Below are 22,743 nucleotides of genomic sequence, written 5' to 3'. Positions count from 1 at the left end.
AAAGTCATCATATTGTTGACTCTCTGACTCATCCTTTATTTTTTTCTTGTCCTAATTTCAAGACATTCAAGTATACATAAAAACCGTCCGATCATACCCCTATTCATTTTGATGGTCCAGATTAGTCGACCGTTGGTTCAAATGGTCCCCATCTTATAACCCCTTTTTCAAATTTTAAAAATTATACCGTTTTCCCCACTTAACCAGATAACCTTCCTTCCTTCCTTCTTCCTCATTATCACCTGTTCTCTGTTTTCTCTCTTCATATTTTCTCTCTCCTCCATGAAAATTTCTCACAGATTCTCTGAAATTTAGCAAAAAATCTGAAAAAGAAAGAAATCCAAAAAAAGATGATAAAGAAACCGTTATCTCCGTCAAGTTCTCCGGTGAAAATAACGGTAACATCAACCGGAGGAAACCGGAATATCGGGTTAACAAGTCCAATTCAACGCCATTCTCTCTCTCCTCTTAGTGCACAAACTAATCGGAACTCCTCCGCGAGAAGGCGGCGATACTCAATCACTCAACAAGAAAACGAAGCCGTCGAAGGCGGAGGAGAAGAAGGGAAAAAGCAACAAGAAGATGAAGAAGACGAAGAACTCAATTCAGAGTTTGTTTCTTACACTGTTCATATCCCACCAACCCCAGAAAGACCTCCAATTTCGTCAATTTCTGACTCGCAAAACATTGCAGAAACAGAGTCAATGGACCGAATTGGGCTGAATCAGGCCCGATTTGGGCCGGGTTTTATCTCGGGTACGATTTTTACAGGTGGGTTTAACTCGGTGACCCGTGGGCATGTGATTGATTGTTCAATGGAGAAATCTGAAGATCAGGGGAAATCAATTAATGAGTGTATGATGAAAGGGTGTGATGAGAAAGCTATAAATCCATGTGATTGCGGGTTTAAAATTTGCAGGGAATGTTATTTGGATTGTTTGAGTAGCAAAGATGGTGGGCATTGTCCTGGGTGTAAGGAATTGTATGATAAAGAGGACAGAGAAAATGGTGGGAATCAAGAAATGGAGGAGGAAGAGGAGGATGAAGCTCGGCCGCTTCGTTCGATGGCGGCCGAGTTTAAATTGGATAAAAGGTTATCGGTTGTGAAATCGGTCAAGTATCCGCCTGATTTTGATCATAATAGGTGGTTGTTTGAGACTAAAGGGACTTATGGGTATGGTAATGCTTTGTGGCCTAAAGATGGATACGGATTCGGAGCGGGTGGAGGTGGTGGTGGAGGGAACAATGTGAACAATAATAATACTAATAATGGGTTTGAATATCCACCTGATTTTGGGGAGAGGTGTAGGAAGCCTTTGACTAGGAAGGTTGCTGTTTCTACTGCTATTATCAGCCCTTATAGGTATAATTTTGCTACCTTATCTTAATTTTTTGTTAATTTTAATGTATAACTTGTGCTGTGGTTTAATTTAGATTTTTAATTGTGGATGAGTTATGTGTGTTTAGGAGGTACTTTTATTAATGTTTGAGCATGTTTGTGTTGATTGTGGTTTTCTGATTGTGTGGTTTAGAATATATTTAGTGTTAATTTTAGCTTTAGATGTAATAATTACCTTAGTCCAGTAAATGTTAACGTTTATGTAGGGTTATTTGTTTTCGAGCAATTTCATAGTTTTAAATGAAAATGACTGAGTGTATTTATCTATTATATGGATATCGAACCAAATATCGAAATATTGCTAGGATTCGTATAATGTTAACGACTTAAACTCAAGAAAATAATACTGAACTTTACTGGTGTTTATGTAAGACTGTTTATAGTTACTAGTACGTTCTTTGTAGAGTAAAGCTATGTGCCGCTTAATAGTACGGTCATAGTGTTGTGGTACATAATTATTTGTCATGTTGTTTTAACCTTTTCATATTGACGGATATACAATAACTTTTACGAAATAACTCTTGTAAATTTGTAATATTTAATTTAGGATATTTGAGTGATAAATCATAACTACAAAACTAAATGTGACAACTTTTTCTGAACATCCTAAAAAGTGTAAACGTGACTATTAATTCTAGGAAGATGGAGTGTATCTCACTCATAATATGCATCTTTGATGAATGGGATTGTAAGATAAGATATAGGAATACTAGAATGAATTACTGAGGAACCAGCTCCTTCATTCAATTCCTTTATTTTAAAGTCCATGTTATGCTATTCTGCTTAGTAGATGGACTGTACGAAAAACTAATAGATGATTCAAAGGCATACAACCTACAATTAGCAATTTTCTTTTCAATTTTGACTTGAAAATACCTACAGGCTACATACATTTTTGCTGAGCAATGTCAGAAAAGGTGACAATATGTGATGTTTGATGCTCATAATAATTTATCTAATGCAGATTATTGATGGTGATACGTTTTGCTGCCTTGGGCCTATTCCTAGCATGGAGAATTCGACATCCTAACCGCGAAGCCATGTGGTTATGGGGCATGTCTGTTACCTGTGAAGTTTGGTTTGCATTCTCTTGGCTTTTAGACCAGCTTCCTAAACTCTGTCCTGTTAACAGAATAACTGATCTTTCTGTCCTAAAAGATCGGTATGAATCTCCCAATCTTCGTAACCCAAAGGGTCGATCTGACCTTCCAGGAATCGATGTCTTTGTTTCCACTGCAGACCCAGAAAAAGAGCCTCCTCTTGTAACAGCCAATACCATTCTTTCTATCCTTGCAGTAGACTATCCTGTTGAGAAGTTGGCCTGTTACCTTTCAGATGATGGAGGTGCACTTCTGACATTCGAGGCCTTAGCTGAGACTGCAAGTTTTGCCAGAACTTGGGTGCCTTTCTGTCGAAAGCATAGTATAGAGCCAAGAAATCCTGAGGCATACTTCGGACAGAAGAAGGATTTTCTTAAGAACAAAGTCAGGTTGGACTTTGTTCGAGAGAGGAGACGTGTTAAGAGAGAGTATGATGAGTTTAAGGTGAGGATTAACTCATTACCGGAGTCTATCAGGAGACGATCTGATGCTTACAACGCCCATGAAGAGCTTCGTGCTAAGAAGAAACAAATGGAAATGGGAGGGAACCTTGCTGAACCATTAAAGGTTGCTAAGGGAACATGGATGTCTGATGGTTCTCACTGGCCTGGAACTTGGTCTTCTGCTGAACCTGATCACTCTAGAGGTGATCATGCTGGTATCATTCAGGTACTTTCTTTGCCTTAATTTGATTTTGTAATTAAAAGCTTGTTTGTGTCTTTCTGTTTTCAATTTGTTATTTTTAGATGATACACAATATTTACTCTTTCATAAATTTTACTCGTTATCTAGTTAAATGACTGAATCATACATTGTATTGTAACTGATTTTAGTAATTTCAATATCAGTATATCTCATACCAGCGTAAAGCATAGCATTGAAAGGTAAAATAAAAAATAGTTGAGTAAATGAGCAATTTCATGCCTAGAATATCAGATTGTATGCAATTTATGCTATAAAGGGTTTGCAGAATCAATAGAATTGTTTGGATGATGTTAGGTATGCTATTACACCGGCTAATTAAAATTTAGTAAATCAATTTAGAACACCAATTTACTGCTTTATATATATAATAAAGCTGAGTATTTGAAATCATTAGAATTGTTTACTGATACATTCTTATCTGCAGGCTATGCTAGCACCACCAAACTCTGAACCAGTGTATGGCTCAGAAGCAGATGCTGAGAACTTGATAGACTCAACAGAAGTAGACATACGCCTTCCCATGCTAGTCTACGTGTCAAGAGAGAAAAGACCAGGCTATGATCACAACAAAAAAGCCGGGGCTATGAATGCACTAGTAAGGACTAGTGCAATAATGTCCAACGGTCCATTCATCCTCAATCTTGACTGTGATCACTACATCCACAACTCCTTGGCTTTGAGGGAAGGAATGTGCTTTATGCTAGACAGGGGTGGTGATAGAATCTGTTATGTCCAATTCCCTCAAAGGTTTGAAGGAATCGATCCCAGTGATCGTTATGCAAACCACAACACTGTGTTCTTTGATGTGTCAATGAGAGCTTATGATGGGTTGCAAGGCCCAATGTATGTTGGTACAGGCTGCATTTTTCGGAGGATTGCATTGTATGGGTTCAGTCCTCCAAGGGCTACTGAGCATCATGGATGGTTTGGCTCGAGAAAGTTCAAATTGCTTCTACGAAAGAAGGCTAAAGAACCAAACCCTGAAGAGATTGCTTTACCAGTTGGAGGATATGAAGAAGATAATGACGATTTAGACATTGAGTCATTGCTCCTCCCTAAGAGATTTGGAAATTCCACTTCTTTAGCTGCATCTATCCCAGTAGCAGAATACCAAGGCAGGCTTCTTCAGGATCTCCAAGGCAAGGGTAACCAAGGGAGGCCTGCAGGATCACTTGCTGTCCCTCGAGAGCCTCTAGATGCTGCTACTGTTGCTGAGGCCATAAGCGTTATCTCATGTTTCTACGAGGATAGAACTGAGTGGGGTAAACGAGTAGGGTGGATATACGGTTCTGTAACAGAAGATGTCGTGACAGGTTACAGAATGCACAATAGAGGATGGAGGTCCATTTATTGTGTGACTAAAAGGGATGCATTTCGAGGGACTGCCCCAATTAATCTAACTGACCGTCTTCATCAAGTTCTTCGATGGGCAACTGGTTCAGTGGAGATATTCTTCTCGAAAAACAATGCACTTTTTGCTAGTAGGAGGATGAAGTTCTTGCAAAGGGTGGCATACCTAAATGTTGGTTTATACCCTTTCACTTCTATGTTCCTCATTGTCTACTGCTTCCTCCCTGCTCTCTCACTCTTTTCAGGCCAATTCATAGTCCAATCCCTCAATATAACCTTCCTGGTCTTGCTGCTGCTCGTATCCCTGTCCTTATGTATGCTTGCCCTCCTCGAGATCAAGTGGTCAGGAATCACCCTACACGACTGGTGGAGAAACGAGCAGTTCTGGCTCATTGGAGGAACAAGTGCACACCCTGCTGCCGTTCTTCAAGGCTTACTCAAAGTCATAGCAGGAGTCGATATCTCCTTCACATTAACCTCGAAATCTGCCACTCCAGATGATGCTGAAGACGAGTTTGCTGATCTATATATTGTCAAATGGAGCTTCTTAATGCTTCCTCCTATAACAATCATGATGATTAACATGATTGCTATTGCTGTGGGTTCTGCTAGGACTTTGTACAGTCCATTTCCTGAATGGAGTAAGCTTCTAGGAGGAGTGTTCTTCAGCTTCTGGGTGTTATGCCATCTGTATCCTTTCGCTAAAGGGTTGATGGGGCGAAGTGGCAGGGTTCCTACAATAGTATACGTTTGGTCAGGGCTACTTTCGATTACCATCTCGTTGCTTTGGATTAATATCAGTCCTCCCACCGGAGGCCAGCAGGGTTTAAGGTTCGAGTTTCCTTAATCATAATACCTTTTCTTCCCCACTTGAGGATATTGTAACATAGATGAAGCTCTTTCTCAGACTTCATTTTGCTGTTTATAAGTAGTTCAATATGATTCTTTCATGAAAAATCTTGTAATTTTTTATATTCTGAATCCTGAAATACTGTCATATTTCTAGTTTGATCTGTATCAGCTGTGATTGATTCTACAGCTATATGATGCAAGTTATTCTCTTGCTTGTACGCAATACCATGCGCATAATCAGATCTTTTTATCATCAATGTTGCAGTTAAGCTTACCACAAACAGAAGGATTTCATGATAAATGTAAACTTCCTAAGACCAGACAGTGTGTGGCCTACTCTGCACTTAGTCCATTGAAATTTTTGGGTATGATATGCCTTGCACTTCACTTCCACAGTACATAAATAGCCCATTTGATATCAGCCTACAACATAAGCTACATGCCATTGACATAAACTAATCATATGATATGAAATGTAGTCTAATAGAGAAAACCCCCACCTTTTGACCAAAACCACTGTGTTCTTGATAGGTTGTCGTACACCTGTCAAAAATAAATTCCTAACAAAACCAACTAACAATATAGTAGGGTAAGTAGGGTCAAATTCGCATAGAGATGACTATTCAATCTAACTTCTAAGAAATTGGAGAACCTAAACTGTGTAACGAAATTCGCGATTGAAAGGTAATCTAAATTAAAATAAGAATATAAATAATAAAAAGACCTAGGGTTATGGTTCACCATGTTTATAATTCTAAATCTATCAAATATCAATAACAATTCAATCAATCAATTATCTAGAGCAATTGTTAAGCCTATAGTCGGGTCATAACGTTCTCAATTCAACATATGCAGTTCGGTCGCTAACATAATCAGAAGAGCTAATTGTAGGTAAGCTTCTAAAAGTAAGATCTTCCAATTCAAACTCTTATTAACAATAATTAATCAAACAATTGATCAAGTTGCAAGATTAACAATAAAACACTATCAATTAGAGAAATCAATAATCAAAGTATCAATAAAATCAATCAAGATTCATTATTCAAACACGGATTCCCAAACCCTAGAAATCAAACTACTCAAACATGAAATAAATAATTAAAATTAGATCTAAGGAATAAAACATAATAAAAAGCAATAAATAAAAATAAAAATAAAAATACCTCAATAAATTGAAATAATAAAACCAAGAATCATCCATGGAAGAATACATGGAGATGCCATGAGAAACTAGGGTTCAAGAGAAAACTCCTACAAACGTTAAAATTAATAAAAGGTATAAAAGGCATAAGGGAAAAATAATAATCCCATGAAGTATTTATAAACTTCCTAAATTCTAATCTAAATAAATAAAGAAAAGTTATAAGAAAATAAATATTACATAGGTTGAATTATTATTGGACGATAGAAGATGAAGTGGCATAAAACCGCAAGCGAGGTCGAGGACACAAGCTACTCATGGGCTGCTTTGGCTGCTCGCCAGAACCTGCGGGCACAGGCAGAGCCTGTAATCTGGCAGCAGCATCAGCTAGATTTGAGTCGCAGCAGGACAGACCCGCAGGGCTGGCCGCGGGTGCTGCACTTCGTCGCTGACTGCATGGCTCAGATTAAAACGCCTATAACTTCTGTTCTAGGAGGCTTCTTAGGGCGTGTGACCTATCATTGGAAAGCTCTTTAAGTCTAGTTTCCAACGTAATTTGAATCGCATAAATCCAATTTGTTGAACTCAAGTTATGATCAAAAGAGTGAGAAAAGGTCTGTTTTGACACTTTGTAAACCATCGTTTTCGTCATTTTAAACTCAAATTCATTTCCGAAAGATGCATGCGACCCTTGTGTATGCTATATTCATTGCCCATGCACATAAATCTCAAAATCAACATCCACGAACATGGGATCTTCGATTAATAAACTCAATTCATCGACTTACATCCAAATATCATCTGGATTAACTCCAAACACTACGAAAGCGTCCAAAAGACTATGAAATCACCTAAAACATTAATAAAAACACAAATGGGGCGTAATAGAGCACAAAACAAACAACTTATGCATTTGCGACCTAAAAAGCAACTATAAACTTAGCATAAACGTGCCAATAAACTCTATATAAATATGATTCATCAGTTCTCTCTTCTTTTTTTTTTTTCCTTGGTACATAGGAGATTTGTTAGTAAAATTCATACTTGACTCTTCCATTAAATAAAACTTTCATTTGTCCCTGGGAACGTGGAATGCAAAATGAGAAAAAGGTGTTGATTGTGTATAAGCTTACTCGTGAACTACTAATGAGTTAATTAATGATCAATAACATAATATAGCTAAAATCTTAGCAAAATCTAACTACAAGAAAAATAACTTTGGGCGTCAAGGCGACAGAAAAAAATTCGATGCAAGAAGTGTCGCCCAAAGTTTGGGCTTCACTTTTACAATTTTCGTCGCACAAAGTGGTAGCTTTGGGCGTCACTTAACTTTAACGTGGCCCTTATCCGGGCGTCACTTTTTAAATTCCGTCGCCCATATTAATACATTTGTGCCACATTTCTTTGATATTCATCGCCAATGTATGTTTATTTGTGCAACACTTTTTGTAAATTATGTAGCCCATTACCCCCTACCACCTAGCTTGACATTGAGTTTGGGCAACACTTCTTATTTATGACCCTTTACCCATGCGTCGACCATCATAAAACAAGAACAATCCTCGACCACACCAACCACCACAGCCCACCTGCCGCCACCCTAAACCACCCTGAAAACACCAAAATCACACAAAATTACTCAAAAAAACTCTAGATCTGAAATCAAACCCAAAAAACAATAATTAATTTGAAATAAACAAAGTTAACCCCTAAAAACCATAATGAACTTCAAATAAACGAGAATAATCCCAACAAAACCAAGATAATAACAAAAAAAAGGGAATTACAACCGAAAAAATAACGAATTTATATATAAAAAAAAATACAACCACATAAAAAATAAAATAAAAAACTGAATATTAACATAAACCACAACAATAACAACAAAAATTAACATATCTATATCATTCATCTTTTACGGGTTTATATGGTCAAATTCGACCATAAAAATTCCAGATTTAGAATTTTTATGGTCAAATTAGACCAAATAAACCGACTTGGTCGAATATATGGGTTTACATACTTGAATTCATATTCAAAAGAGAAGAGAGGAAACCCCGAGAGAAAAATATTAAGCATAGAGCCAAGAGAGGAGAGAGAAAGTAAGAGCAAGAGAGGTGAGAGAAAGAGAAAATGAGATCTAGAAAGAGAAAGTGAGAGCTGAGATAGGAGAGAGGTGAGAGAAAAAGAGAGGAGAAAGAGAGATGGGAAAGAAAGCTAAGGGAGAGAAACGGCTGAGCGCATTTAATTAGGGGTTAGCAGTTTTGGGCCACAAAAATTGAAAATGTGTCGCCCAATATTAATTTCATGTGCCACACTTTAAAATCTGTAGCCCATGTTTGTTTTTGTGCGATGACAATACAAAAATGTCGCCCAAGATTTCCCTTTGGGCTACAAATAATTTTCATCGCCCTTTCTCACTCATGTGCCACGATTTTTTTTCGTCGCCCCTCAAGGCTTAATTTTGACGCCCAAAATATTTTTTCTTGTAAAAGCATCAGCAAAAACTCCTAGTATTTTCTAATTGTAGGCTTTGTAGCTTGTTGTTAAGCATTGAGCTGAGTTTTATGATTTTGAATTAATAGGAGTTAAGCATGAAAGTTCTAAGCTTGATCTCGTGAAAACTAGCTTGGTCAAACTACTACCTCGAGCTTGAACTCGTTATCATCCCTTATGAACTTATTTTTTTTTACCGATTATTCTCTTCATCTGGAAATAATAGTTACATTGTCGTAAATTGTCATAATCAACTACTACCAAAAAAAACCCATAGATTAATTGATGAGGACAATTGAATAAATCGTTGTTGCTAACATTTTCAAAGGTTTAGTATGTATAGGTCACATGGTCATCATCTCAGTAGTTAGTAGTGTTAATCACAACACCATATCTCTCAGAGTTTCACAACCTCACCTTTTTTTTTAATCACAACATGACTCTTTCTTCTCCTTATGGTTATATTATTATAACTACGGATTATTTATAATAATCACCTACCCTTAATAATATTAAAACCATTATTTGCATGCAATGCAATCCATGACTAAATCACATATTTAATTGTCAAAATTGGTACTTCAATTCATAATTCATCCGTCTTAAAATAATTGACACATTGAACTTTTTTTCACTATAACTATTCTTATATTAAATTTTTTGAGAACGTAATTTTATCATGAAATATGTTGTTAAATGGGCATTAATATAAAGTTTCATATTATCAACTTCTTCGAATTACTTATTAATATTTAATTATATATTCGAGGTGAAATTATTGTATTGACATGTGTGCCGAATTTGATCTTGTCAATTATTTTGAGACATTGAGAGTATTCAACTTTGTATTTTACTACGAATACAATAAAAAAAACTTAGAAGTATTCCTTTACATTTCTTAGCAATACGAAATTTATTCAAATATATTTTTTAAGTGAAGAATGTTAGCATTTATTTAATGTATTATTATTGTTGACTAAATATAATCACATGTTTATACAATTGACGTTATTTTCTGACTTGTTGTCCACGACATTGTCCAACGTCAATAAAATGACCCTCCCTGCTCCCTCCAATAGGATCCTTCTTTGCCCTAAGTAAAGGAAAGTTTTTGGCTTGTTAATTTATTTGCTAATTTCAATTTAAATAGAAGATGATAAAAAATTAAAAATTAAAAAAAAAAAAAAAAAGAATATTTTTCTTTGAATTTAGGTCTTCATATTCATTAAGATATACTGTGTAGTACTATAGTGGTAAGAATTAATCAATGCAGTTCATTGTCCGCACTTTTATAAAATCATTATTGTAGGTAGTAAGTACCATCTGAAAAGTGCTCTTACAATGTAATTGAATCCTTACAAGTATATCTCATTATAAAACCATACTCCATTAGTTCATACTTGTATATACGAAGGAAACTGTTACATATATACGAAGTATATTTTAAATTCAAGTTGAAATTTGACTATAATGGATTGAGGTAAAATCGGTGCAAATTCTTGTAAAAGACGATAAAATTACTATATAATAGGCAAAAGTTAAGTCATAACTCGTAGTGATTTTAAAAGTCACACCATTAATCTTAGTCCGAATAATTGCCTTTAATTCTATGGACGACGAACAGATTTTACAAGTGCAGAGGGGAAGAAGAAATCCACTTGGCAGCTATGTTGTGGGGCAATGACAACTAACTATGGTTAGCATATAAAAGTTAACGACATCCTAACGCCAATATTCTGGGTACGCTTCCATTTACGTTGATACCCATGACTAAAGACTGGAAAAGACGTTAATAACCCTAGATAAACAAGCCTAGTTTATCTAGGAGATGAACTGGGCATTGCTCGTTATAAATTGTATACAGAGTATTAATAATATGCATAATTGCTTCTCTTGCATCAATGGACAATACGGATCAATTAATGTTCCAGCTGTCTCTGTATTTTTGTAAGGCAAGGGATTCCTAAAATTTAGAACAACTTACAGTATACTTGTATTACTTGTTGCTTAAAACATTTATTTTTTAATAAAATTAAAAAAAAAAGAGATTGCTGAAAAGAATACGAAATAACCAAAACACATGCAGTTGAAGCCGTACGGAAGGCCGTAGGGTGTTGGCATAGAACTTAAGAAACATGTGCTTTAATTAGCAGACTCACTTAAAGCCTGTATCAAATGTCAGTCAGTCCATGCAATTAATTTGAAAGCTTGATACTTTGTCCTACCAATGCCCTCAACTTGCCATATGTGTCACCCTTGACCCTACCAGAGTACTAGGAGAAAAGGCTTGTCAAATTCAACCCCACCCAAACACCGGCTGGCCCAAAAAAAAAAAAAACAAGAGTGACTTTAATCGGAGATTTCTGAAATGCAAAATTATCCGAGTTCAAATCGCCTATAATATTTGGGGTGAAACTCCACCTAGTCTAATTTTTACTCCCTCCATTTATAATTACTTGCTCCACTTATCCATACGCGGAGTTTTAGGAGAAATTGGAAAAGTAATCAAATATAGAAGTAGCGGGGTTGGTGGAAGAATAAAAAATTGTAAAAAACAAAAGTAATTGGGAGAATTGGAGGAGAGAGAGTATGAAATTAATTAAATATGATTTATGTTGAGTCCATTAGTTGAGATAAATGAATTAAATATTGCAAAAGCTTGCCAAATAAGGAAATGGAGCAAGTAATTAAAAATGGTCGAAAATAAAGAGTGGAGCAAGTAATTAAAAACGGAGGGAGTATCAACTTGTCTAAAAGTATATTTTATTTCCAGATTTAAAATAAGGTCATGAGAACTTTGCTTCTCAAAATACCTTAAGCCTTTTATTGTTAGGTTTAATATGATTTTAGTGGGATTATTATAACATCATTTTGTATGATTAAATTTGACTATATATATATAAAATGACTATTTATTATGATATGTTATTTGACCTATTTTATACGAGGTATATTTTAGTTCACTATTATTTACTGTCTGAAATTGATGATTATCATCGGTGTAAATTACACCTTTGCAGGCTTTGCCCTTCTCCCCCTCTATTTCAACCTACACAAACCACCAATCGGTCGCTGCCATCTCCACTACTCATGCCTAGTGTTAGAATCCAACTCCTTTTGATGTATTAGATTCCATTTAAGTGCTTTCCTAGAGTTTAGGTTATGTTTTCTTAGCTTGAGGTCCCATTATTGTGTTACTGTCAGATCAGTGTTCACTAGGGATTCTCCTTGTATGTCATTTAAAGCTCTTTAGAGGGCGAATGATTAATGAAATCTTAAAGCCTTCTACCAAGTGTTGCCTTGCTTTTATGCTTGTTTGTTGTTAGACCTTTATAGATATTGTGTCTTACTTGCATATTAGCTCCCCTCCAACCCAACTTGATGCGCTAAGGACTCGTGGTTCGGACCCGCTTGTGCCCGCTTTGAAGTATCGGCTGTCACAAGCCCCGACCACCCGCACTCCGTCGCCCAGATAGACGTGAGTGCTCCTGAGATTCTATTGCCCGCTTGTGTTGCTTTGTGCTCACAAGCCCCTCTTCCGCTCAAGGCTAGCGTTCTTGCCGCCAAAAGGCTAGAGCGTGTCGCACGTTTCGGGGTCCAAACTCCCGGACCGTGACAGTTGGTATCAGAGCCGAGGCTCAAACCTTGTCGCAAGCAACCCGTGTAGGCACCAAGGAGGGCTACACGAAGATGGAATTCGTAGAAGAAAGGCTCGCTTGGCTCGAGGAGAAGGCGGACAAATGGGCCGAGCTCCAAGTCATTGTACACGAGCAAGCCGAGAAAATTGTGAAATTGATGGCTGACAAAGATGCCCTCCGCGAACAATTGCAATTTGTTCAAGGAAAAGCCGACGAAGCACTTGAGAAATGTGCTACCTTAACGCGCGTTGTGGGCAGAGACGCACTGGGTGTTGGTGCGGCGAAGATAAAGCCGCCCAAACCTCGCGACTACAGTGGCGCTAGAGATGCGAAAGAAGTTGATAACTTCCTCTTCGACATGGAGCAGTACTTTCGAATATGTCAACTAAGTGACGTCAGAAGGTGGATACTGCCATCATGTACTTGTCCGAAGATGCTAAGCTGTGGTGGCGCACCAAGCACGCAGACATCGAAGCAGGAAGGATCAAGATTGATACATGGGCGGAGTTCAAAGAGGAACTCAAAGAACAATTCTACCCCGTCAACACAGCGTTTGTTGCACGGATGAAGTTGCAAGAGTGCCGCCAGAAGGGTTCTCTTCGCAACTATGTTAAGGAATACTCGGCGATAATGTTGGACATCACAGACATGAATGAGAAAGATCGTGTGTTCAACTTTGTCAACGGGTTAAAGGAATGGGCGCAGCGAGAGATTTTGAGGCAGAATATTGATACCCTCGCTACTGCTATGTGTGCTGCTGAGAGATTGATGGACTACTCAGTCGGGAAGGGTCGTCAATCCGAGAAGGATTCAAGTGGGACGTCAACACGCTCTAACAGTCCGTCTCCAAGCTCTCCAAAGGGTACAGAGAACGGCTCACGAGTATCATCCAACACCATTAATACATATCATAGAAGAAGTGGAGGAGGTGATGCCCAGAGACAAACATCTACCCCCTCCCACAACTCAGGAAACTCGAGGGTCGGCGCATCCTCGGCAAACACAAGGGCAATAAACTGCATACTTTGTCGAGGTCCACACAAATGGTGGGATTGCGAGCATAAAGAAGAACTTGACAAGATCCAAAAGAGATTGTCATCCATGTCCGTTCAAGAGGCCACAAAAGAGACTAGCAGCGATGAGGAGCCCACATATAGGATGGGTTCCATACGACGCCTGAGTGCTATGAGAATGATAGCACCTCAAGAAGAACCAGAAGTCCGATATCTTTCGGCAATGCGAGTGATGGAGCCTGAGAAGAAGGCAACATCGAAGAAACAAGCTCGCACCAGAAACCCAGAGAAGCGGGAGATGAAGCCCATGGAGTTGGCAACATCCCAGATACACACCCGCCAAAACCAGAATCAGTCACAAGGTTCGAAGCAAAGAGCGACGAGCCCAGAGACACCAAAGAGACACCAAAGAAGAACCTCCCAAGAGGGAGGAAAAACAGTGGTTGAGCAAACAAGGCAGGGCACGTGCAAGGGATTACAAAGAAAATGGTCACCCAAGAGGCACCAGCCACAACTTGAAGCTCTCCACCACAGTCTCAAGGAAGCAGCTCCCCAACAGATGATGGTGGAAGCAGTTGTCCCCCTTAATTCAACAGATTCCACTCCTAGGAGGAAATTTAGAGATGAAGCTCTCAACAAGATGTTCGAGCCGAGCGACTCCAGAGACAAGCTCCTCGTCAACAAAGAAGATCCAGCTCAAGAGTCAGATAAGATTCCAGAAGATAGCCGCACCAACGGCGCATCCGAAACTTGAGATAGTTTAGGGTTTTCTAATTTTGATTGTAACTTTTGTAAGTCGACGAGGTCGTCGACAGCTTAAGTGGGGGAGGATGTTAGAATCCAACTCCTTTTGATGTATTAGATTCCATTTAAGTGCTTTCCTAGAGTTTAGGTTATGTTTTCTTAGCTTGAGGTCCCATTATTGTGTTACTGTCAGATCAGTGTTCACTAGGGATTCTCCTTGTATGTCATTTAAAGCTCTTTAGAGGGCGAATGATTAATGAAATCTTAAAGCCTTCTACCAAGTGTTGCCTTGCTTTTATGCTTGTTTGTTGTTAGACCTTTATAGATATTGTGTCTTACTTGCATATTAGCTCCCCTCCAACCCAACTTGATGCGCTAAGGACTCGTGGTTCGGACCCGCTTGTGCCCGCTTTGAAGTATCGGCCGTCACAAGCCCCGACCTCCCGCACTCCGTCGCCCAGATAGACGTGAGTGCTCCTGAGATTTTATTGCCCGCTTGTGTTGCTTTGTGCTCACAAGCCCCTCTTCCGCTCAAGGCTAGCGTTCTTGCCGCCAAAAGGCTAGAGCGCGCCGCACGTTTCGGGGTCCAAACTCCCGGACCGTGACACCTAGCCACCCTCATCTCACCTCTTTCCCTTTTCTCTCTCTCCTCCCCTCCTATTCTCTTTCTCTATCTTACTATACCCTCAGCCTCTATAAATTTTGAGGAAAAAACCAAAACCAATAGTTGTATTAATAATATACATCGTCATCTAGGAAGAGGTGTCCAACACAAAAGTCTGCACCTTAGTGGTGACGTCTATTCCAAATGACCCCACCCTTTTATCGATCATTTAATTAAAAAATTAAGAAACAAATATTATGTACGATTAAGCGTGCCTTCAATAAGCAATCACATTAAAATATCTACAAAGGTTGGTGTAACAATTAAGTTTGAATAGAGAGAGATATATAAGGAAGATCATTATTCATATAGGCATTTATTGAAAATTGCATGTATGTGTATTCATTATTTCTTCCCATGCATCTATTAAAGATATAAAAAAGTTCCAATCTTCCAAAAACAAAATGGTCAATACTTACACTATTAAAGAAAATACTCATTAGAAAGTTATGAATTGCTTGCAAGTCTATAAATTGACCATATCTGATCTCTCGGTTTGTAAGTTAGGTTAACGTACATCACTTAAATGTAAAACAAAAAATAAAAATCAAAAAATGTTTTTTGCACAAGCAGATCATTGTAAAGTACAATAATAACAAGCTAAGCTACAAGTTGAAGTAACGAACATGACAAAATAATAAATCACTGGGGATTGGAGGAAGATATATATGCGAAATTATAGCCACAATAACTTGCACATGATTATACTCTTTGTCTTTAGCTCCATGAAATCTTTCCACAATAAGAATTAGGGGTGTACAAAAACTGGACCGGACCTGAAACCGGACCTGAACCGACCTGATCCGGACCGGACCTGACCCGGACCTGTTGATTCAGGTCCGGTCCCGGTCCTTAAAAATCAAGGTTCCCGGTTCCGGTCCGGACCCGGTCTAAACCCGGGGTTTTCAGGTCCAGACCTGAAACCCGGAAAAATTGTATTTTTAAAAAAAAAAAAAAAAAAAAAAAAATTCAAAAATCAAAATTACGCTGCAACCCTAACAAACAGCTATCTGACTATCTCCATTCTCCAAGACTCCAATCTCCAAACTCCCTGGCTGTCTCCCCCTCTCCCTCACGCTCACTGTCTCCAGTCTCAGCCCAACGCGGCAACGCCCACCGCCGACACCTCCTGCCTTCCTCACTCTCTCAGGCGAAGCCCAGGCGCCCACCGGCCACCGCATGAGACAGCTACTGCGCGATTTTCCATTTCTCCGGTAAGTTATTTTTGGGGTTTTTGGTGGTGAGATTCTAGAGCTTATCTTGAGATCTTGCTGGGCAACAAAAAAAGGAGAACTTTTTGAGCAGCAGAATAGCGAAGAACACCGAAGGAGGCTTGGTTGGGTTGTTCTCTGGGCTAGCGAAGCTGCTGCAAAGTAGCAGAGCAGCGGCGGTAAAGCAGTGCAGCAGCGGTGAAGCGAAGCAGCGGACGGAGAAGTCGAGGTGACTTAGCTGTGTTCTGTAATCCTTCATTTTCTACGGGAATTCAGAGGCTCTGCTTTGATTTTTCTGGGCTGGCAGAACAACGGATCTGTGAAGAAAACCACCTAAGTGAAACAGCAGCAGCGGTGAAGCCGTTTAGTTGGAGTGTCGTTCGTGGTTGCTCTTTCATTGATTTGGTATTCTGAATTTAATTGATTATTTACAACTTTTGCATGTAGAATTTCAATTAATGAGTACTTTGCTAAATTATCTAATTATGTTTGGGTATTTTGTATTCGAAATAATGAATTAAGGTTTTTTATTAAAAAAAAAAAAACGAAAAAATCACAAAACAGGTCCATTCAGGTCCAAACCTGGACCGGACCTGATTTTTCAGGTCTAGCCCGGAACCGGACCTGTTAATTCAGGTCCGGTCCCCGGTCCTCATAATTACCCAATTCAGGTCCCCGGTCCAAACAGGTCCGGTCCAGGTCCGGTCCGGTTTTGGACCGGTGTACACCCCTAATAAGAATGACTATTTTTGAGAGGAAAAACGAAAACAAAAAAAAAACCACCGAGTATATTCCTTGTTTTGTACTAGCAGTATATATTTATGACTATCAATCTATTAATCACAAGACTTAAAATCCGTTGTTCTTGTCTGAACTACACTAGGCGAAAAACGTAAATGAGCACCGATTCAAAATCCCCCTTTAGCACCGGTTTTGAACTGGTTTAGATTTGAGGGATGCAAAAAAAAAAAAAAAAAAAAAAAAAAAACAAAAAAACAAAAACTTTAGCACCAGTTAACCGGTGCTAAAAAACACTGTCATGTTTTTTTTTTTTTGGTATTTACAACAATTGGCACCGGTTCGGGTTCAAAATCGGTGCCAATTGTGCCCCAAAAAAATTAAAAAAAAATACAATTGGCACCGGTTCGGTGCCAAAACCGGTGCCATTAATGGCCCAAAAAATAAAAAAAAAATTAAAAAAATTGCATTTTTTTCCACTTAAAATGTACCAGATATTTATATATATATAATCATAATATACATAAAACACATATTTTTTCTTCAATAACTTGTAATATTACACTTTAAAAAACTGAAAAAACTACAGCATCATGATACTGCAGCATAAATCCCTGACAGCATAAATTTTCCTAGTCTGCATCAGACCATATTCTGGCAGATTATGTGCTGACATAAGTTATATGGAAAAGATGGAGAGAGCTCAAGAGATAGCAAGACTCAAGTCTTTAGGGTCATTTCGCATAAAAAAAACTTGATGAGAAGCCTCTCATCGATAGCTAACCCCTTCACCTGTCTTTACCTCACCAATGTGATACATTGGAGTTGCTCCATTTGCATCACCAAGAATTTTGAGGGCTACATCTGGACTTACCACAAGCACCATTCCAATACCCATATTGAAAGTCCGCATCATCTCACTGTCATCTATCCTCCCCACCTACCAGCACATGAGTACGTAAAATTAGAGAATGCATTATACTTCATTTTTGCGCAGTACATGCCGAGCCTCTGAATTACCTCTCCACCCAAAAGAGCACTATCGGATTGCTGGCAACCATCAACAATTCCTTTAATAACCTGAAATAAGACATTATTTATGTTGTGTTCAATTAATTTGCAGGAACTAAAACTTGGAACTATTCTACAGATAAGAAAACACGAGAACACACTAAGAGGAGGTGGAGGAGGAGGAGGAGGAGGAGGAGGAGGAGGAGGAGGGGGTGGGGGGAGTGTGTCAGTAAAGTACCCTCTCAGCAAGGTCAACATCAAGACGACTTGTGCACATGTGTAATCTAGGAAAAACAAGGGTTTTGCTCCAGAAGTAACAATGTCATTAACACTCAAGGTCAGCACAAATTTTGCCTTGAAGTTTCATGGATAGTCATTTTAGAAATGAAATTTAAGTAATATATTTGAGTTTTTTTTTTTTTTTTTTTGAGGAAATATCATAGCATACTCTTCAATAAATTTCTATATTCGGAATCGAAAATTGAAATTTTAGGTCTTCAATAAATTTCCTTCCTATTTGTTGCTTTAACCATATAATTTATATAAACAATACGGAGTACAACACAAACCGAACTAAAATGCTTGCAGCAAAATAAGACAGGGATCAGACATTACCTTACAACTTAGCTTATTAAGTCACAAACTCTCCTAATGCTCTCCAGCACCTGCTATACAGCAAGTCAGCAATTAACCCATGTAGTTATGAAATATTTATTAATATCAAACAACTCATAAAATGAAGAAGAAAAAAAAGAGCCCAATCAATCAATAAATTAGAAACATACAATTATACAAACTCCAGTAATTATACGAATGAAGTGTAGAGGCTCAGTTTAGTAAGTTAGAAACATACAATTATCAAAACTCCAGCAAGCAATAACACAACCCAAAATAATCGAGAAAACTAGTCCAAATGCAACATGGGTAGTCATCAATATCAGAAAATATATGTTAATCAATCATTCAAAATCCAATAGTGACAATTTAGGTGGAGGTCAAATATTAATGATTCATGTTTATCTGCACAATCAATCAGCAAAGAAGTCTGACAAGCAATCACAAGATCAAACTTTTCAAATTCAATGGTAATAATTGAACTCATTTAGTCACTTACCAATCACAAGAATGAGCATGACAGCAAAGCAGCGATAAGCTCCTACATAAAAACACAAATAGTATTGTTAGGAAATGCATTTCATATATTGTTCCGCCCAAGGATGAACAATTAAAAATATAATAAGATAAGAGATCTAGTAGCAATAAAATTAAGATATCAATCACGCTAATTATTCATCAATTAGGGGGCAACATATCCACAATCTTCTCTGTAGGCATAATTCTAAGCACTAATAATGGATGGAAATTTTTGAGTATGAAATAATATAATTTGGGCAAAAAACCATAAACTTATACACCAATTTATCATAATTTAGGAATTAAAAGGGGAATTTATAAATGACAGACAAATTGAAGTAATACCTGAGACTAGAGTGAGAGCTGAGAAGAGACAAGTACTTTCTCTTTCTTGTTCATCTACCAAGAAGTTGCTGCACCACAACCACCAATGATGCACTCCGGGTGCACGCTGAAAGTGCACTGCTCACGAAGATCAAACACTTGGGACTTTGAAGACCAATTCCAAAACTTAGAAGTCAAACCTGGCCAAGACTAAAATCAAAGCACATCAAGACTAATAGAACTTGACTAAATGTTAATGTTTGTATGCAATATCAATAGTATCAATTTTGACTATTATTGATGTTAATTAAAAGTGAAATATTGATGTAATTTCAAATAAAATAGCAATGTCATTATGATTCGATGTTGATTGCTCTTTCACAATTCTTCTTACAACCTGTACTACATAAGAAGAATCTCCCAGTTGTCTGTTCTTGCTTCCCTTCATTACTTCCTTTGCATTCTAGTTAATACATTTGATGCTCATTGCTCTTTCATAAGCTTCTTGAAAGGCTTTCAAATAGAAAAATCCAAAGTGCAATCCTTCCTCATACTTCTTACTTTGTCTTCTTCAGTGGGGATACTATGTGCGAGGCAAATCTAGAGAGCTCAGTAAACTTTTCACCATCTTAGAGATATGACAACTTAGTCTGGTGAGGTATTGCTAATTTGCTATTATCAATATAATAGTATACCACCAAGCAGCAGAAATATAGTTATCATCTGATGCAATCGGTAATTTGATTTTTAGTCAACTACTACTTAAAAAAATCCAAGCAAGAAACAACTCAGACTTAAACCAATATAAATAAAATAAATTAATATCCCAAAACCTGATACAAATCGTTACATATTACGCCATTACAAATCAAAAAATCAACATCCAAACACTAACTCGTTTGAGAATAAACCTATACCAACATAACCCAAATCTCATAACTTAAAATTTCTCCAAAATTTAATCAACAACAGAAATTAAAAATGAGCAGAAGCAGAACAACAGAAATTTGTCCAAACACTTAATTATCGCAAAATGGAACAAGTAATTTAAAAAATGAATGTGAAATTATCAACAACAAAAATGTAAGGGAGAGAGAAATAACCTGAAGAAAAACAGAGGGAAGGAGCGCAAGGAGGACTATGCGAGATAGTGCCGCTGGTGGAGGAGTGAGAGAAGCCACCGCTGCCGGTGGAGGAGTGATCTGAGAGACTGAGAAATCCTATCATCTCACATTCTCACCATTAAATTCAATCAAAATTTCAATTGTTCATCATTAATAAAAAAAAAAAAATCATAAAACCTAGATTTCAAATCCAAGAAACCCTAACCTCGAATTTGTGATTTTTAAATCGATAATTGATTTCAAGTTTGTTGTTGTTGTTGTATTTGGTTCAAATTGACGACGGCGGCGATGGTGGTTGTGCTTGGTTCTAATGACGCCGATTTCGGACTGAGAAGGAGAAGGAGAGCAACGTTGCTTGCGGCGCAGTTATGGAGAAGGAGATCGTAGGAGAGAGAAAAGGAAAGGGAAAGCGGTGGTTATGGAGAAGGAGAGAGAAGGAGTTTGAGGCTCCATTGTTGTAGATGAGAGAGAGACAGATGAGAGAGGAGGAGAGATTGAGGAAAGAGAAAGAAAGAAGATAATTAAAGGCCGATTTTTTTTATTTTTTTACAATAGCATTCGCACCGGTTCGAACCGAACCGGTGCTAATAACATCATTTCGCACCGGTTTGGGTTGAACCGGTGCGAATTCCCCTTTCCCTCAATCCCGCCTATTATTTTACCGCACCGGTTTTTAAAAACCGGTGCGCATTTTGCGGTGCTCATTTAAGTTTTTCTAGTAGTGCTTTGCCACAAACATAACAAAGAAATTGTTTCCTTAAAGAAGATACTAGAAGAATAACAAAGAATTACTGCAAATATCTATGCTCCAAAATATATTTGTTACATATGAAAGCAACAATTACACTTTTAGCTGCAAGATATATGCCTAAAATTCGTAACATACTAGTAGTATTGATATCGTATAGTATATATATAGTAGATCACTAGTAATTAGGGCCACAAAACTAAGGATATGCTGAGATGTTGTTGGCTTGTATGTTGCATATATATCATAGAGAACAAATTTTATGTGGGGTAGTATAGTAGGACCAAATAATATTAATGGAATTGCAAGGGACAAAGGAATAGTATAGCAATAACTTAAGTTTTTTAGCTGTAAAGTTAAGGTTCCTTAGCTTCCACTTGCTCCAAGACTTGGGATCCTTTTGAGGGGCTACATTGTGGTGTGCATCTATGTTATATGATGTACCATTTACCTCTTTTTATGCTGGTCCCTTCTAACGTTTCACATGTTATGTTGTTTCAATGTATTTTTTTACCTTTTTTTAGGCATATGAATGTGTATTTGACTCTAAAATAAGAGTATAAGAATAAGACCTTTTTTTTGCTATTATGATTCTTGCTGAGGAAATCCACAAATCAAGTTTCTTAACTACTCCCTCCGTTTCGTATTAATCGTAACACTAGGGTGTTCACAAAGTTTAAGAAAATTTATAAGTGGGGGCCAAAAGAGGATTTTATAATAATAGAAGAGAGAAATAAAAAAATAAAAAAAAATAGTATAAGTGAGGTTGGTAGGAAAGAGAAATAAAAAATATTTGTGAAAGTGAGGTTAGTGAGAGAGAGAAATTATAAAATAATGGTGGGTTCTTTCCAAAAATAAAAATATTGCAATTAATATGAAACGAATGTAAAATGAAAGTGTTGTGATTAATACGAAACGGAGGGAGTAGTGTTTGTAAGACAATGTTTCCCTTACCTTAACAAGTTTCGACAAAAATAAGTTAATTTTAGCTAATAAAAATTGAGCAAAGTTTCAAAAAATAATAACATTGAGCAAAAATAAGTTAGATTGGCCAAATAATAGTTTAGTTCAACAAAATAATATAAATAATGTCAAAGCTTATCAATTACACTCTCCATTCTCTTTTAGTTGATCTGTTTCTTTTTCCAAATTTGTCAACTTACAAGTTTAACTGTTAATATCTCTAAATATTAATAGGTAAAATATATTAAAAGTTGATATTTTAAAACATATACTTGTATTATTTATTGGGATGATTTTAACAAGATCTAACATGAGTAGCATCAACAACCAAAACGTGTCAAGTTGTCAACTAAAAAAGAACGGAAGAAATATACTTGTACAACTTATT

The 22,743-nt window shown here is 37.4% G+C and overlaps 2 protein-coding genes across 8 annotated transcripts; one reads left to right on the top strand and one right to left on the bottom strand.

Moving 5' to 3' along the window:
- The first annotated feature begins 228 nt into the window (after positions 1-228).
- LOC110689768 (cellulose synthase-like protein D5) lies at positions 229-5,559 on the top strand. Its single transcript, XM_021866569.1, has 3 exons — positions 229-1,363; positions 2,364-3,168; positions 3,629-5,559. The coding sequence occupies exons 1-3, from the start codon at positions 351-353 to the stop codon at positions 5,399-5,401; spliced, it is 3,591 nt and encodes a 1,196-aa protein (XP_021722261.1). The 5' UTR covers positions 229-350; the 3' UTR covers positions 5,402-5,559.
- An 11,831-nt stretch (positions 5,560-17,390) lies between these two features.
- LOC110689767 (phosphoribosylformylglycinamidine cyclo-ligase, chloroplastic-like) lies at positions 17,391-21,181 on the bottom strand. Of its 7 annotated transcripts, XR_002504952.1 has the most exons (7): positions 20,850-21,181; positions 20,624-20,740; positions 19,542-19,730; positions 19,177-19,218; positions 18,678-18,727; positions 18,072-18,131; positions 17,394-17,991 (listed from the first exon to the last, which is right to left on the bottom strand). XR_002504952.1 is itself a non-coding variant. In XM_021866567.1 (3 exons), the coding sequence occupies exons 1-3, from the start codon at positions 18,337-18,339 to the stop codon at positions 17,821-17,823; spliced, it is 270 nt and encodes an 89-aa protein (XP_021722259.1). In that variant the 5' UTR covers positions 18,340-18,663; the 3' UTR covers positions 17,391-17,820. The 7 variants fall into 7 exon arrangements, 1 of the variants encoding a protein (XP_021722259.1); XR_002504951.1 differs by having other exon boundaries at positions 17,394-18,131; positions 18,678-18,730; XR_002504953.1 differs by having other exon boundaries at positions 17,394-18,131; positions 20,624-20,730.
- Positions 21,182-22,743: the final 1,562 nt, after the last annotated feature.

The sequence above is a fragment of the Chenopodium quinoa genome, unplaced genomic scaffold, assembly GCF_001683475.1.
Source record: "Chenopodium quinoa cultivar QQ74 unplaced genomic scaffold, ASM168347v1, whole genome shotgun sequence".
Taxonomy (NCBI): domain Eukaryota; kingdom Viridiplantae; phylum Streptophyta; class Magnoliopsida; order Caryophyllales; family Amaranthaceae; genus Chenopodium; species Chenopodium quinoa.
Note: the sequence above shows the minus strand (reverse complement) of the source record. Positions and strands in the feature narration are given on the sequence as shown.

Coding starts and splice junctions, on each gene's coding strand:
- LOC110689768 (XM_021866569.1), top strand. CDS start 351: ATGATAAAGAAACCGTTATCTCCGTCAAGTTCTCCGGTGAAAATAACG. Junction 1,364..2,363: donor GCTATTATCAGCCCTTATAG/GTATAATTTTGC, acceptor TATCTAATGCAG/ATTATTGATGGTGATACGTT. Junction 3,169..3,628: donor ATCATGCTGGTATCATTCAG/GTACTTTCTTTG, acceptor TCTTATCTGCAG/GCTATGCTAGCACCACCAAA.
- LOC110689767 (XM_021866567.1), bottom strand. CDS start 18,339: ATGTGCACAAGTCGTCTTGATGTTGACCTTGCTGAGAGG. Junction 18,132..18,300: donor ATGTTGACCTTGCTGAGAGG/GTACTTTACTGA, acceptor GTCTTATTTCAG/GTTATTAAAGGAATTGTTGA. Junction 17,992..18,071: donor GTGCTCTTTTGGGTGGAGAG/GTAATTCAGAGG, acceptor ATGTGCTGGTAG/GTGGGGAGGATAGATGACAG.